Source organism: Wyeomyia smithii, chromosome 3 (genome assembly GCF_029784165.1).
Source record: "Wyeomyia smithii strain HCP4-BCI-WySm-NY-G18 chromosome 3, ASM2978416v1, whole genome shotgun sequence".
Lineage (NCBI taxonomy): Eukaryota > Metazoa > Arthropoda > Insecta > Diptera > Culicidae > Wyeomyia > Wyeomyia smithii.
The window spans coordinates 230,038,625-230,055,114 of record NC_073696.1 but is presented as its reverse complement, the minus strand read 5'-3'; the positions used below and the strand labels follow the sequence as shown (position 1 = coordinate 230,055,114).

General features: G+C 38.6%; 2 protein-coding genes across 2 annotated transcripts in view; one reads left to right on the top strand and one right to left on the bottom strand.

The window, feature by feature from the left end:
• LOC129726388 (G-patch domain and KOW motifs-containing protein) overlaps positions 1 to 8,880 on the top strand; it is an 84,470-nt gene extending 75,590 nt beyond the window's left edge. The window contains exons 3-4 of the mRNA XM_055683012.1: positions 177 to 309; positions 376 to 8,880. Coding sequence (XP_055538987.1) covers positions 177 to 309; positions 376 to 980 — 738 coding nt within the window. The 3' untranslated portion in view covers positions 981 to 8,880. The remainder of the gene's footprint in view (positions 1 to 176; positions 310 to 375) is intronic.
• LOC129726387 (sodium-coupled monocarboxylate transporter 1) lies at positions 1,362 to 15,960 on the bottom strand. The gene is made up of 10 exons (XM_055683011.1): positions 15,596 to 15,960; positions 3,467 to 3,626; positions 3,345 to 3,410; positions 3,228 to 3,279; positions 3,087 to 3,154; positions 2,765 to 2,919; positions 2,445 to 2,694; positions 2,006 to 2,386; positions 1,771 to 1,952; positions 1,362 to 1,708 (listed from the first exon to the last, which is right to left on the bottom strand). The coding sequence occupies exons 1-10, from the start codon at positions 15,796 to 15,798 to the stop codon at positions 1,450 to 1,452; spliced, it is 1,776 nt and encodes a 591-aa protein (XP_055538986.1). The 5' UTR covers positions 15,799 to 15,960; the 3' UTR covers positions 1,362 to 1,449.
• Positions 15,961 to 16,490: the final 530 nt, after the last annotated feature.

Here is a 16,490-nt window from a genome sequence, read left to right as displayed (position 1 = left end):
AATTTAAATTTTAATCTGGAAGATACATAATAATTTTATATTCGGTCAGAATTGCAAAAAAAAAAAAGAAATTCCAACTCATCACAATCTACTACATTTTGTTTGCAGTTATAAAATTTATATTAACAAACGATTATTAAAATATTATAATCACGCTTTTTTATCTATATTTCCAGGTCGAAAGCCTCAATGAAGACACATCCCGTGTGTTGGTTCGCTTCGCACTGGGTGGAAACCAGGAATCTCTGAACGAATACCTGCTCCAGCTGGTCTCGAAGGCCGAGTATAGCAAATACTCCAAGGTGTTGAGTAAGTTCCCGCCGCTTTCTTCTTTGAAAATCACCAAATTTGAAAACAATAAATATTTTTTTACAGACAACGCCAAATATGAGGAATTCAAAAACCGCACCACCGCGCCCAGCAGTGTTACTGTTTCCGTCAAAAAGGAAGAGCGCGACGAACGGAAGATTAAAAGAGAGCCGTCGGATTCACCTCCACCAAAGCTGCAGCCTTCCGGATCCAGCAGACAGAAGGGGACAGATTACCCCCATCACAAGCACCGCCATCGTGACAAATCTCGATCACCGTCTCGGCACGACAACCGCGATCGGAGAGATCGCCGGCGGGAAGACGATCGCGATGACCGTGACTCACGGCGCTACGCAAGCGATCGAAACGACAAAAGAGATCGTTACGAGCGCCGATCCCGATCCGACGACAGTGATAGCGTAGATCCTTCAACTGCTAGTAACTCGCCGGAAGACCGGAATCGATCGCGCCATAATCACAAATCTTCCTCCTACGGTGGAAGAAGAACTTCTTCCGGTACGAAAAAGAAGTCCCACAAATACAAGCAACGCCGAGATCATTCCAGGGAACGGCTTGCAGCCGGTCATTCTAGCGACGAAGACGACCGGCACCACAAAAAGAAGACGAAGAAAAGCAAAAAGCAACGGAGTCGATCCCGCAGCCGACGGTAGGAGAGGGTGCTTTACGTTTATTCTGATAACCATGCCGCGTGACGTTCGTTTGTGACAGGTTGTTGTAAGAGTGACGATAAACTGTGTGCAAGTGGTAAATCATCCCTCCAGCATTGGATGTAAACTATATCATCCGAAAATTCGATTTGTAGTGTGGGAGTAGATTTGGAGGGTTTGCCAAAATCTGTTAATTAGCTGATTTGGAAGATTGCCAGTTCGATGGAATTGGTCGTCGGAATGTGACAAGTTTCATTTGGTTCGAGACGATAAAGTCGTTAGATTGGTAATTTGACTTTTATACACCTATTGCACACTAATTGCATTTAAAATATTACCATAATTGTTTGTCACATACCTCAGGCCGAATCTATAAATCGCAAATAGAATAGCATTCTTAGTCAATTAACAGGCTAATTTATTTAAAATAGGAACACTTGGATTGATTGAATTCTAAAGCAGTGAACGTCGATCACAGCTGAGATTCTTTTACAATCTTATCTGCACTGTTGCTAGTGTTGTTCATTTTCGCTTTTAATTCTGGTGCATTTTCACTTTCACCACCGTCATGCACGTAGCGCCGTACAAATCCAGCCAGTAGGTCTGGTGAAACCGTTTTTGGATCATTTCGTCCGTAAACTAGGGTACAGCCCAAGGACACCACTATTGTAACGGCAGCACCCAAAAAGGTATACCACATGTAGGATATTCGAAACAGTGGAAAAATATCACTGGAAAAGAAATTAAAGAGTCATTGAATTGGACATTTTAAATAATCAAGGAAAGTACATACTCAGCAGTTATTAAACTCGTCGTCGTAGCGTTGACTAACGATCTGTCGAAGTTGTAACTGCACTCTTCTACGGACATTTGCTTGTGAGGGAAAATTATCGCCCCGGTTGCTACCGCATATTGGGCCTTTAAACTTAACCAAGACATGAACAGCACACCAACAATTCCACCGGTGAGGGCACTCTTAAAAAAAACTGAAATTAGTTCAACGACTTCCTTCAAGCCATGATCTTCACCTTTGACTCCACCCATGGTACTAGTATTCCCAGCGTAAACGTCCCCAGCAGGGGTCCATTTGTTATAGCCTCTAAACTCATAGTTAACTGCAAGACAGTTCCCATTTTTTCCACCACGAAAACAAGTGCTGCGCACAGTGCCCCCACACCAACCACCACCGATCGCATGATCCAATTGATCGCTCGTTGCGAGAGTGGCTTCTTGACGAAGGGTTTTACGAAATCTTCTAAAATGACCGCCGACATAGAGTTCAAACAGGTCGACAGCGAGCTCAAGGCAGCGCTGAACACTCCAGCGACGAAAAGCCCTGGCAGTCCGGGCAGCTCTCCCAGAATGTCCATAACAAACAACGGAAGGAGTTGATCCTTCGCTTTAGCCAACTGAAAAGTACCAACTTTAGCTTTCAATAAACAACTGCTACAGTTGCGTGATACTTACCTTTGTGGTCAATGGATCACACTTTTGATAGGTAGCGTAGATTAGCAATCCGCAGTAACTGCAAAGCGACATGACCAAGCACACTCCAACCACGAAAATCCACAGAGCTTTTCGGCCAGCTTTTACCGATGGCAGCGACAGATAGCGTTGAATCATATTCTGGCTAACGGCATTCGTCTGCAGCCAATACACGAAGCCTCCGATCATTTGAGACCAAAATGTGTGCCGCGTTGTTGGATTAATGTCGAAGCTAAAATTCACACAAAACTGATAGTTATCGTACGGAGTTGATTTTAGCATAAAATCAGAAGCTTACTTACTTAGGCCTTTCCAATCGGTTCGTGTCCCAGGCACTGCGAAACACGGTTTCAGCTCCTCCCAGGTCGAGAGTGCCCTTTACTGCAACCAGCACCAGTGCGCCGAACATTGAAAATGTTTGAACAACGTCCGTCCAAACGACAGCTTTAAGACCACCCTGGGAACGAAAATCCCCGTCATTTTTTCCTCAATTTAGTTAAAATCAAACTCTTCAAACTACATAGACGTGCAGCAGATCATGCTCAGATTACAGTGCAAATTTCGTGCTTCTCATTTTGGTTTAGAACTTGTATAACAATAGCAAAAAAAGGAGGTCAACCATACCACACAAGTGTAAAACACACACACAATACACACGATGGGCGTGATCACGTGGATGTTCACTCCTGTCACTGTAGGAGAGGAAAGTTGTATTGAACTTGGGTCAATCGAAGATTTCGGTGAGCTGTTCTTGCTTCAACTTACCTTGATTAAACGCAAGTGCGGGTACGTAAATGACAATCGGTAGATAGCCGATCTGAAATAACCGATAACCTGTCAGTTTGAAACTTATCTCTACTCTCGGGATGCATCCACACTTACATTCATAATAGTGAACATAATCGAGCCGAACATTCGCAAGCGGCGATCGAAGCGTTTCTCCAGGTACTGCAAAAAATCATGTGTTAAAATGAGTGATCGAATCTGGAACATAAACGACTCACCTCGTAAGTGGATGTAATGTTGAGCTTGTGAAACACGGGCAAATAGATGTATCCCATAACGATGCCCATGGCTGCCACGCCTAGCGCTACATAGACGTACTGGATACCAAAAGAGTATACTTCGGTGGGTAGGCCAAGCAGTGTGATGCCAGAGATGAAACTGAAACATTGAAATCGTACCTACAGTTATTTAGTAGTCGATAATTCATTGAACTTCACTAAACATTTTCCAGCTTCAAGATTGCATATAAATTATGTAGTTCCGTATAAGGGCAAAGTATGATTGTTTCGAAAATTGCAACTATTTTCACTTATTCTAATTCTTCTAATTTTATACGTCTCAAAAGAGAACAATTCATCAATCCGAAGAGAACAGACTGTAAGCCTTTAAGGACACACTTGGAATGCAACGCAATTGCGAAAAGCGCTGTCTGAAAACCACACAATAATTGGTCTTTGGCGATTGAAACTTTAAACCCATGAAGTTTGCAGGATTAGATGGCATTGAACCAATCTTCTTACGAAAATCGGACGGAGCCATCATTGCCGAACTCAATTCAAATTCTAGACAGTTGGCGGAAAGTTACGATAGTGTGTATGTTTATACCAAAGGTGGGCAAAAGAGTTTCATGTTGCCCAGAGGCAGGGTCTGACTTAAACCCTTCTCAAGGGAGATCGAAGCAAACTGTGACCGCGAGTGAAATGAAATTGTTTGCGCAAAATCGCCAATATTTCTCGGTTTAGCAAGCCTTTATGCTTTTTATACATAAAGCTTACTTTCCATCACAGACTAGGAGATGCAGAGGTAAACTCGGTCTCTGACAACAACGTCTGTTGTTACACCTCCTTTCTTACCCTTACGACTGCAGTGCAGGAACGTAGCCGATGCTGTGATTGATCTATAAAAAGCGTAAGCTACTAAATTATTGTACATTGAAGATGATAAATCAATCCCACGTCGCTATCTATGTGGTTTTTCGAGTAACTTTAATAGCTTAGATCAATCACGGAGGAACAACCCTTCCCAAGATGACGGAAAAAATAACGATCAACTACTTCCGCACTGAAAGACACTCCGTCGCAATATCACCAATATGTATGTCAATAGGGTTATTGTTCTGAAACCACACTACACTGCACAGTGATGTTGGTCACTCATTGAAGCATATAAAACAACGGTTTGCGCTTTGCTTGATATTGAGCGAGCTTGCGATGACTAGGCTCTACTCAATAGAGAAGTCAACAATAATAAGTTTAGTGATAGATTAATTTGTATACTTGGGATCTCTGGTAAACGCCGAAAATGACAGAAGTAAGGAGCGCCTAGCAAGACAAGGATCTGCCCATCAATTGCAGACAATCTAAATAATATCTAAAAAGTATCGTGTATCGCAGAAGGTTCTCGGTCAGACCATAAAGGTTTTAACCAAGACATTAAGATCACTAATCAGATTTTAAAGACTGTTCGCACCTACACGAACTCTTATATGAGATTGTCAAATTGTTTGTGATAGCAAAAGCAAAAATATGTTCTACTTTTTTCTTGTCATGCAAAAACCAAACAAATATCAGTACCTTCGTAGTCCGAATAGTATGCTTTCGCGTACATGGAACGTGACAAAGCGGTCCCAATGCGGTCTATAGCGGACAATAATTTAACTTCGTTCACCATACTTGTAGAAGGCTCATATCTTGCCAAGATAGTGTATACAGGATCCGGCTTTCAAACTGCTACATTACTAAAACAATCTTTATTACATAGCACTCGAAACTGCAATGGATAACTCCTCGTCGCTTTATTTCTTTGTGTCAAACTTTTGTAATCGAGTGCTTTCCAGAAAAAAGAGAAACGTTGTGCTGTGATTGCCTTACTCCGAGCTGAACAACGGCAGAAGGATCCGATTTACGTGTGTGTGGATATTTTGTACATCGTACATTCAAAAGATACCTGCAGACCGAAAGTAGGGTAGGGAACATATTCTAAGCAGCTTTAGAAACCGCCTGTGTATTGAGACGAAATTCTCGAAATACATATGTTGGGTGAAATTCAAACAGAAGTATATCAATCTGTTCCCTATCTTTTTCTTTGTCAGAACTTGTTTTCAGATTGTAAAACTAAGTTAGCAAACTTTAGCAATAATCAATTAATGTTACCAATCGAGGAACACTATTCCAATCACCCTGAACTTATTTTAAGCAGTTTCCATCTGTTTTGCAGGCGTTTTTTTTTCAGCACCTGAAGTGGCTTCTGAAAGGCTGCAATATAGGTCGATTTGTTTCAGTCAATGTTTGTTCACAGATTTGTTTGTGATTAACGGTATTTCTTGTATTCGCAACACAGCTAGGGGGCTGTTCAATAATTACGTAAGCATATTTTTCCACTTTTTCAATCCCCCCTCTCCCCCTTGTAAGACATCGTAAAATTTTTTGATACCCCCCTCTCCCCCCTAGTAAGATCTTACTATATATACTATAGATAGATTTATATAATAGTTTTATCATCTTGAAGCAAGCACAATACTTCGTTTCCTCTTCTGTCCTTAATTCGAGTTAATCGTCCTTCCGTAACCGTTCACACTTTCATGAACATGATTTTTTGAATAGCTCCATTACCAATGTTTTTCATACGTAAGATAATTAATTCACCCCCTCCCTCCCCTGTAAGATAGCGTAAGAAAATTGCACACTCCCCCTCCCCCCCTATTTGCTTACGTAATTATTGAACGGCCTCTAGACAATCAAAGTTTTCGTTTCCCTCATTGAAATTGTCGATATTGATCAAAATTCAGGAGTTTGAGGCCTGTTTTCTTCGACTGATTAAGAGGGCAACGTTAGGAAGGTTGGAGAATATCGTGTTTACCGACAAGAAACGAGGAAATTTTTTGATGGTTGTCACTGTGGGGTTTTTTAGGTAGAGGCCGGAAATCAACTCAGATTTCATTTCGAAATCAGAATTGCCAAATACGATCCAATAAAGGTATTTCCACTCTTTGCGTTTCAAGAATAGCCACGTTGTAGACTTGTGCCCAAGAGGTGCGATCTCCAAGGAAAGTGTCACTCACGTTTAGTAAGTCTTCGAGGTACATTACTTTACATACATTACTTTACATTACATTTACATCATTATGAAATTCATTGGTTGAGGGTTTTGAAGGTAGCCCGTTCATTTGATTCCAATTTTGTTCAGATCGGTTGTGTATGTAGTTTTTGTGGTAATGAAGTTTTGTGATTTTCACATTTTGGTGCATGACGGACAAAGTTACAGTCTGATTACGGAATAATTTAATTGTGTATTATGTGGTAGCTGCACCCTTCATTTGACACTAATTTTGTGAAAATCGATCCAACCATCTCTGAGAAAAATGAGTGAGTTCAAGCAGTCTTTGGAATATGTTTCTTTTCGAAACGTGATTTCACATTTTCATACATAACGGACGAATTTACCGTCCGATTACAATAAAATTCAATAGATTTTTATGGGGCAACTGAACCTTCCGTACAATACTAATTTTGTGAAAATCGGTTTAGTCATCTTTATTAAAAATTAGTGAATTTTAACAGGTTCCGGAACACGTTTCTTTTAATAACTTTTGAACCACATTCTTAACCTTCATAAAAATCATTAGTTACGGATTTTCAAGGCAGTCTTTTCATTTGAGACCAATTTTGTAAAAATTCGTGATTTACACATTGTGAAACACAGTGCCTAAACTTAAAGTACGATGACAATGAAGTTCGATAGCACCCTATAAGGCTACTAGACCTTTCATTTGCAACTAATTTCATGACAATCATGAAAATCGGTCTAGCCAGCTCTGAGAAGAGTGAGTGAGGAAAAAAGTTGCACATTCACATTCACACACATACACAAACACACACAGGCACACACAACTACTAAACAGCGCATGCGCGAATGTGTTGGTATGCGCAGTGTAAATAGATCGACTATCAATTTTATCATTAGCAGTTTTAATTGTATATAAATTGTTGATAAAAAATAATATTCAACCTTTAAAAATGAGTTATTTTCTTCGTTTGAATATTAAAATTGTTTTCGCATAGTTTCAACATTATCTGGACATAAAATCTAACAAAACTAGAAAACGTTGTTAAATATACGATAACAAAAGTTGGAGTGATATTGGTTACACTGCAAGCGTCTTGTTTATCATCTGACAGCGCATTTTGACCCACTTCGAATGAATATAGAAACCGTTCATATAATTCAAATATTATTTTGATCAAGAAATTTTACGTTGGCCGCTGAACACTACGACTTTTGTCCTAAGGAAAAGCCCTTTACAGGTACGTAGTGTGGTTATTAGATGGAGTAATGTCTTACAAAAAGACGTAGTGAGGATATTGTTATTATTGAGCTCATGTCATTGAAAACTTCTCCAAAACCAACAAAAACGAGCTTGTACACTTACATGACTACTTTAGTGTTCGACATCGGACCGGGTAGGGTCCGGTCCGAAGTCCGATCGGATCGTCAAAAATCTGTTCACGTGGTATGTGGATGGCCCCTATACAGATTTTTGAACGATTTTGTAATTTTTATACTTCATTAGTGTGGCAAGGAAAAGGGGGGTTGTACATTAACTATTTGTAAGCTCCTAAACACCTAACTTGCTTACTGTGCCTACCTGCTGCGATTGGTGGGTATGTTGCTATAACATTGTTTTTTCTTAGTATCCCAGTGGCGTAGTAAGGGTTGAAGGTATACTAATTTTATTATTTGTAAACTATTAAAATGCACATCGTGAAAGTTTATATACAGAATATGAGACGTGGTTTTGTGACAACTCTGTCATCTGAGACTTTGTTATATCTCAGTGGCGTAGTTAGGGGAAAGGGAGGGGGGTAGATGAATGTGGTCAATCTTTATTAATTTTTAAACCGCCTAACTGATTGTTATTTAATTCGGTAAATACAGGTCGTAAAGTGGCATACATGATTCAAAAACTTTAAATTATGTCTAACGGGGTAGCAACTACAAATTTGTTCATTGTAAACTCCTAAACGCCAAACATGAACACTTCGAAACACCAAAGATGATCATTGTGTTATTCTGTACAAATACGAATCCGGTGATATTGAATTTCCTGTATCTCGGTGGCGTAGTTAAAGAAAAGGGGGAATTGCAACAACCTTCATTATTTTTTAATTGTCTAATACTTCATAAATTTGTTTTTTTTTTGTATTGCAAAGTAGAGATCGTCAATTTTTATCATCATTTAATTTGATTGCAAGGTGTTTTAAGTCTCAAGGGTGTTTTAATGATGTTGGTTTCCAACAGATTTTTTTCGCTTTCGCAACCGTGGATTGGGAAATTTCTCACGCCTCCTTCAATATGCGGCAAAATTGTAATGTTATGACGGGAACTATTGAACTATTAAAAATGTCAAGACGTGTTTTGAACTCAGATTTTAACCAGTTAGAACTAAAAGAAGGCCAATAAAGTTATTTTCGAAACCGAGGTAATATTGAGAGGCCAGAAATCAACCCAAGATGTTAAGATGACATTCTCCGGTTTCTGGAAAACGTTCCAAAATGGTCCAATACCATCCAATATGAATATTTCTTAAACCAGAACAGTGCCGAGACTGGAAATCAAATTTAGACGCAATTTTGAAATCAGAGATGGCGACATCCGGTTTCAGAAAATTATCAAACACCGACTATTATGGTTTGTCATGGAGCCAAAATGATACCCAGAGACCGAAACGGCACCACTTTGAAACTCATAGAGTCTATCTCCAATTTTGCGTGTGATACGTCTTGACGTTAAGTAATTGGAATGGCAGTTTTGAAAGCAACCATGAAAGACCAAAGTTTTGCAAAATGGCGTGAGGGTTGTGAAGTTTAAAAATAACTAATAAAACTATCAGGAAAACCGAAAACCCCGTGGTCCCCGTGGTTCTATGGTTAGCAATGTCAGTCGGCTAGCTCTCCCACACGGTTGTGATGTCGGGTTCAATTCCCCATTAGGTCGAGGATCTTTTCGAGCTGGAAATTTTGTCGACTCAGCACTGGGGCACTTTATTTTTAACACTGTACTGTACTTTATCCTATAACATGCCAAATGTGAGGGGATATTGATACAAGATAAACCATCGTAATCTCATCGACTATCATTCAAAGAATTATTGAAGAGGAGCAGTTTACTTCGAATTTATCCCTAGCGATCACTCTTACATGCAATAATGCAAGCGATGTAGCAAACTGCTTTATGTTAGTTAAACATCAAATTTGCGGTCGTGGCTTTGCAAACAACATTACTAGATAATACCTCATTCAAAATAAAATTGATGCTGAATGTATCCCTGGCCGAACAAATATGCCAGAATTTCCGAAAATTTTCATTACAAATGAACACACATTATGGTTTTTATCACATGGTTTTTATCACATTTTTTATCACATAAAGAAATGTAAATTTAAACGCGTGTTTCCACTGCATGGTAATGTTATTATATGTTTGAAATTATGGCACATTTGAGAGATATATAATTGTCGGCACAGGCTAAGAGGCGCAGCAACGCGGGCCGGGTATCAGCTAGTGGTTCTTACGAAATTAGAAATACATTGATTGTTACCTTTTTTTGCTATTTCAATTTTGCTCCTGCTATCCCTTCGAAACTAGTGAACAACTGATAGACTCGCACAACTTGTTCTGAGTTTGTGCTTAATTGAATGCCATCGGCATACATGCTCAATAGGGTTTCCCAAAATTGCATCAAGTCTAGAATACCGGGAGTACACCCTCCAGATGATAGGAAATGGTGTTACGAACAAACTTTTGTTCGGCGTCAGCTCTAGAAAGTGATGTTTTCAACTGGCCCCGATGACTTTTTTGAAAAGAATCTGTTTTTCTTATGTTAAATCAAAAAAAATGTCCAGTTATTCATTTTTCCATGAAACCTAATCCTTCCTATATTATTTGCAGGTTCCTCAGGGTCCAAACTATTAGGGAAAAATTCGTTTCGGATTGATTATGGTCAATTTATTTTCCTAAAAAAATTTCAATCCTTTGGGAAAAAGATTTTTCAAGTATATATTGACATTCAATCAATAATAGTGGGTATTAAACCTAATGCTATCACCAACTGAATACCATTAAAAGTTGGAAAATTTTATGGGGAAGAACATTACCAAAGACTACATGGATCTAGAATTCTAGAATAACTAGATTTTGAGTTATTCGTGATTTACTGTGAAATAAAAAGTTGAATTTTAATGTTTTCCTGCATTAATCAAGGTCGAGTTAAAAATATTGAATAAATAATATCAAGTTTACTAAAGGGGAGGAAATGTATGTAATTTAACGAGGATGCGAAAAATGAACAAGGATAGAAAGTGTGACTTAAAATTAGAAAAAAAATCTCATCCAGATGGGACTCGAACCCGCAATCTCCGGTGACTTCGGCACGGTGTTTTGGAGAGTTTCCGGGTCTGCAGACTGCACTTGTGGTATCTTCCGGAAGTCAATGCCTGGTATTTTTCGATAAAAATGTTGATAATGACTCGTAGAGGCAGGTGGTACAAAACTTGTAAAAGGTGAGCAGTGAAAACGACATTTCAAGAGTGAAAAAATGTTCGTCTATAAAAAACTTAGTAGACTCACAGAGAAGTCACTAAAGTTTTTTCGATAGATTGCAGCTTGATATCAAGTTTTTTTTAAATAGGAAGATCCCAAGGCCTGGATAGACAGAAACGATTATCTTGATGCCAAATCGAAATGTTGTAGCTTAACAGTTATCAATGACCCTGCGGAACGGGCCCTTTGAGTAGCAGATGATTTAGTCGAAATTGTAATACTATCTGATACGGCAAATGAACATTTTTGTGTTGGAAAACATCAAAATGCAACTTTTGATTTTACAGTAAATAACGAATAACTCAAAATCAAGTTATTTTAGAGTTATGCAGTCTTTGGCAAAGTTTTTTTCCATAAAATTTCCTATCTTTTCATGATATCCAGTTGGGGTAGCATTTCCAAAGGATAGACATTTTTTTTTAGGAAAATAAATTGACGATAAACAGCCCGAAACAAATATTTCTCTTAAAGTTTTGGTCCTAAGGAACCTGCAAAAAATATAAAAGGATTAGGTTTCATGGAAAATTGAATAGCTGAACATGTTTGTTGGATTTAACATCAGAAAAACAGATTTTTTGCAAAAAAAGTCAACGGAACCAGTTGAAAACATCATTTTCTAGAGCTGACGCCGAACAAAAGTTTGTTCGTAACACCATTTTTTATCATCTGGAGGGTAAGCCCCCGGGATTCCAGACTTGATGCAATTTTGGGAAGCCCTAATGCTCAATAAGTTTGTGAAATGAACATTGAGAAATAGAGTTGCCGGTAGATAGCATCGATTTTTTAAATTGCAATTGCTAAATTGCAAAATTTAGTTTGTATTGTTCTGATTTAGTCAAACACTTTCCAACATGCATAAAAGTCTTTATGATAATTTTTTCACAAAAATAACGCTTTCGAAAAACTGGCAACTTTCGTTCCCGGACTTCGGACCGGAACCGGAACGAAGCCAATCGGACCGGAACGAGCTAATTCCGATTTTTTACCGGACCGGAACGCGGACCCAACGTTTTCGTTCCGATGTCGAATACTAGACTACTTCCATTGTAACTTATTTTCTATCATGTTTTGTGTGTTACTTGGGTAACGTTTTTATTTTTTTGATTTTAATGAAACTTTACATACGTATTTGGCATCGCAAAGCAAAGCCTTGGTGCTACATTCCGAATCGGAACTCGACCTTCTATTATTATACACAGACTTCGCAGCCAACTGTTAAGTGTACAGGACAATTGGTTCCTAAAGCTATACCAGTTTATATACATATACCGTTTGAAAAAGCCACGTTTTCTGAGCAAAACGTGAATATTATATTACCAAATATAATAACCACTAATCTTACTGGTGTAAACTCAAACTACAAAAAAAATCGTTCTCATAATACTTTCTGAAGGGAAAAGCTTCTGCAATCAACCCAAATATTATGAACTATTTTTCTTTAATTATATTGCGAAATCAGCTAGAGTTTTGCTCAATACTACTCTACAGCTTTTTGCAAACTTGTATTGAAACTTCAGCGGATCTTTGGTTATTATTCAGGGTTAAAATCCCCCAAGGTATTTTAATTGCAATCGTAAGTCATCTGCAACGCAAAATAAAATTTCCGAATGGACTGGTGCAATGGGTGGGGGTAATTTTACTATGATCTCAAACTGAATCAAAATGAGTCATTTCTCCTATTTTATACTATTCCTCTTTGTTGACGATCCGCTTCCATCCCAGGTATCTACTCCCTACAGCCAAGGCAATTCAGGGTGAGTTGCTGCAGAGAGGGTGAAATTACTTCATTCTCTCATAGCAACACAACATTCCCCTTTGATGTGAAAAATGAGAACTTTTCTACGGGTTAGCAAATGTTTTAAAGAGGTATTTTGCCATAAGTTACATGCCTAATGATTTCTGAAGATTTTTATACTTATCGAGAAACTAGCTGAATGTACCCGGCCTTGCTCGTGAAAAAATTCTGCTTTTCTATAATTTTCTAAAATTCCATATATATTTTCCAACCCATCATTTCAAATAATATTTCTATTTCAGTTATAAACTTGATTATATTTATCGTTGATTAACAATCGATGCGGAGGCATTCCAACTGGGTCGAGTGAGTTAAAAAATTCCGTTGGAAAATGGATTGCCTCATCAGCATCTTCGACGGTATCGATTAACTTACAATAAACTCAAATTAGACTGAAATTACATAATCAATAGCCTAAGCTCACCTCTGATAGTTAAAATTATTGCTTGCTATGTCTTCTCGTTTTACTTTTTTGTGTTAACGATATCAGTATCATTCTTATAGTTGAGCATCAATCTTTATGAATTATTTTACCAATTTGGAGATACGGGGTTATCTTCACATTTTCCTCAAGTTTTGAATAACTTCTAATGCAAAAAAAACAACCCTCACTATACCAAACGTTCGGACACCAATTTTCGGTTTTGGGGAGCCAGCTCTGACCTATGAACCTAATATCAGGGAGTATTTGAATATTTTTCTTCTTGAATTTGAAAATAGCGTTGAACGCCCGTTGCCATTTTCTGAACATAGTTCTCTTTCTATAAATATTGAAATTAGTTGACCATTTTACTCAGTTTTACACAGCTTGACAGAAAGCAGAAATGGCGGAATTGATTTCAAAACAAAGTTTCAATATTACGCCCAAGCCTTCTTCTGTATTCTAGTAACCTTTCCAGAAAATGTAAGCCGCCATGTGCGATCTAAAAATTTGCGCCGGATATAAGTATTTGGATTCTGGACGTCATCTTGACATCGAAAATATGCATATTGCAGAGTATATTTTTATATAGCATATATAAAATTCTAAAACCGGAGATCGCCATATCGAATTTAAGAAATGTCGTAGGACTTTTATTTCTGGTTTCTAAAGGTCATCCTGGTTCCGGAAATACCAATGTTTGGAGGTTTGTAAACGTTTTCTACAGTTGTATACAGGTTCCCAGAAACCAAAAGTCGCCATCTTTGTTTTAGAAAAACATCGGACATCATATTCCGGTCCCTAGATATCAACTTCTGGCCATGACCGACCGAGGGCATGAAAGTTATCGTACCTTTCCAAAAAGTTCCCATAGGGCACCTAAAGACCTTACTTTCCTATAAATTAAGGCCCCCTCTCTCTGATAGCTGCCCCTTTCTCTTTTCGACATCATTTTTCGGTCTCTGGAAATCAATTTTCGGTCTCCAGACATGACCAAAGACCTAAAAACTATCGTATTCATTCACAAAGTTCCCATAATGCATGAAAAAACTTGATTTTCTGATCAATTAAGACCCCCTCCTTCTTTGGGGGTTGCTCCTTCCTCTTCTCAATATCTCTATGACCACTTCCTTTGTACAAAGACACGTATGCCAAGTTTGGTTAAAATCGGTACAGTCATTCGAGAGTTATGCTGGAACATACATACATACATACAAAACTTCTTTTTAAATAAATAGCTGGATTTTAGGAGCTCTTATCTTATTTGATCGATGCTTTTAATCAAATTTTCATTCGAAAATAGTTCAGCTTCAGCAACTTTTCCAAAATATTGTTTATCCAATCCGCTAGATTTGACTCTCCGTTATCAAATTATGCAAGAAATATGTCAAGAAATCCTTCCAAAAACGGATCAAAGCAGGTTGGATTTTTTGAAACACTTCTCTAGAAACATTTGCACGAAAGCCGATTTTCGCCTGTAAACAGACGTCACTACGTTTCAAAAAAGGCCAATATTTGGAAATCTATGATCGATTTTCGTATAACGACGTCATTCCGATTCCGAAAATACCCATATTGTCAAATATATAATTCAATTATTAATTTTCAGATTTCCAGAAACCGGGAGTCGGCAACCCAAGTTTCAAAGTATAGTCAGACACCGGGAACCGATTCTTAAGAGTCATTTTTGCTCCGAAAATACCAACATTGGGGGGTTTGTGAGCGTTTTCCACAGTTTTAAATGGCTTCCCAAAAACCGGAAGTCGCCATCTTGGATTAAACATGGCATCGAACATCATGTTTCGGTCTCTGGACATCAACTTTCGGCCTCCAAATATGACCAAGAACCCAACAATCATCAAATTTCAATGAAAGGTTTCCATTATGGATGAAAATTTATTACTTTTGACCCCCTCCTTCTTTAAGGGTGACCCCTCCCCCTATCCAATATTTCTATGACCACTTCCTTTGTACAAAGAACGCGTATGCCAAGTTTGGTTGTAATCGGTTCAGGCCTTCGAGAGTTATGCTGGAACATACATACATACATACATACAAAACTTCCCTTTTATATAAACTTCCCTTTCATATAAATAGATAAAGATAACTTTCTTAAAATCAATACAACTGACGAGAATTTCGACAGGATGATGGATTATTGCTATCAATCACGCCGTTAGAGACGATTTCATATTAATAAATTGCAATATGATTAAAAAAAAGTTTCGTTAATGCTAATTACAACGAATTCTGCTGGGGTATGGCACACTTTATTAATTATTATTTTTATTTGCCCTTCATTCCTCAGCTTACCTGGCAATCAACGACAGCGCAATTGGAAACACCAGCATCGTTCGACCGCCCATTAGATATTCCACTTCCGTACTCGGCTTCCGCTGCATAAAGCCGAAGTAAATTCCAATCAGTATACACAGAAACAGCATCATCACGAATACCAGATAATCCGGCCAAGAGAATCTTCTCATATGCTCAACAATATCCTCTAAATCACCCATTTTTCTTCCGGTTGCACTTGTACTTTTCTTTAGATACTCTTAATCACATCGAAACGGTTCGCTTTCGAAAGCTCAAAACCAACTTTCACCCCGAATTTGTACACGTCCGCATCAAGCCGCCACCGATCGAAAACTGTCTCCAGCAGAAATGCAACGATCTCATGATCATGACCGTTAATCCAAGCAAAAAAAAGTACTCTTACTCAGCTCGGACTGAATGCTCGCCTGCTCAACCAAAATTAGTTTAAACTAAATTACCAACAAATTACATTCAATTTAGGATTTGCTTTTTCTATTTTACCATGCGGCGGCTACCCACGTTCAGCACGAACTTGTCACATTTGCGCGTTCATATGAATACGCGCCCGCTATGATGGATTCGCTGGGTGCAATTCTTTGCCCCCCGAATACGACGGTATCATACCGCCTTGTTCGCTGCCAATCAAAAACCCGCGGACTTGACACGGTGTGCTTGCTTGAGGCGTTCGAGGGACTCTCCAAAATGCGGACACGTGACTGACCCAGTTCCTCTCGCGAGCATACTTATTTGTGAGGAAAGACATACGAAGACGGGATGATTGGATGATTGCCAGAAGATTATTAAATTTTCACCGGCTCTCCAGAAGACTCGCTTTTTGATTCGGCCTAATGGGCGGATGAGTCCGAACTGATGATAGTTTCCGTGATTGGCA

Bases quoted from the DNA above. Each gene is read 5' to 3' on its own strand.
- LOC129726387 (XM_055683011.1), bottom strand. From the start codon at position 15,798: ATGGGTGATTTAGAGGATATTGTTGAGCATATGAGAAGATTCTCTTGG. The intron at 2,920-3,086 runs GTATGGTTGACC...TTTCGTTCCCAG, and splicing joins GTGTGTTTTACACTTGTGTG to GGTGGTCTTAAAGCTGTCGT. The intron at 2,387-2,444 runs GTAAGTATCACG...GGTACTTTTCAG, and splicing joins GTGATCCATTGACCACAAAG to TTGGCTAAAGCGAAGGATCA.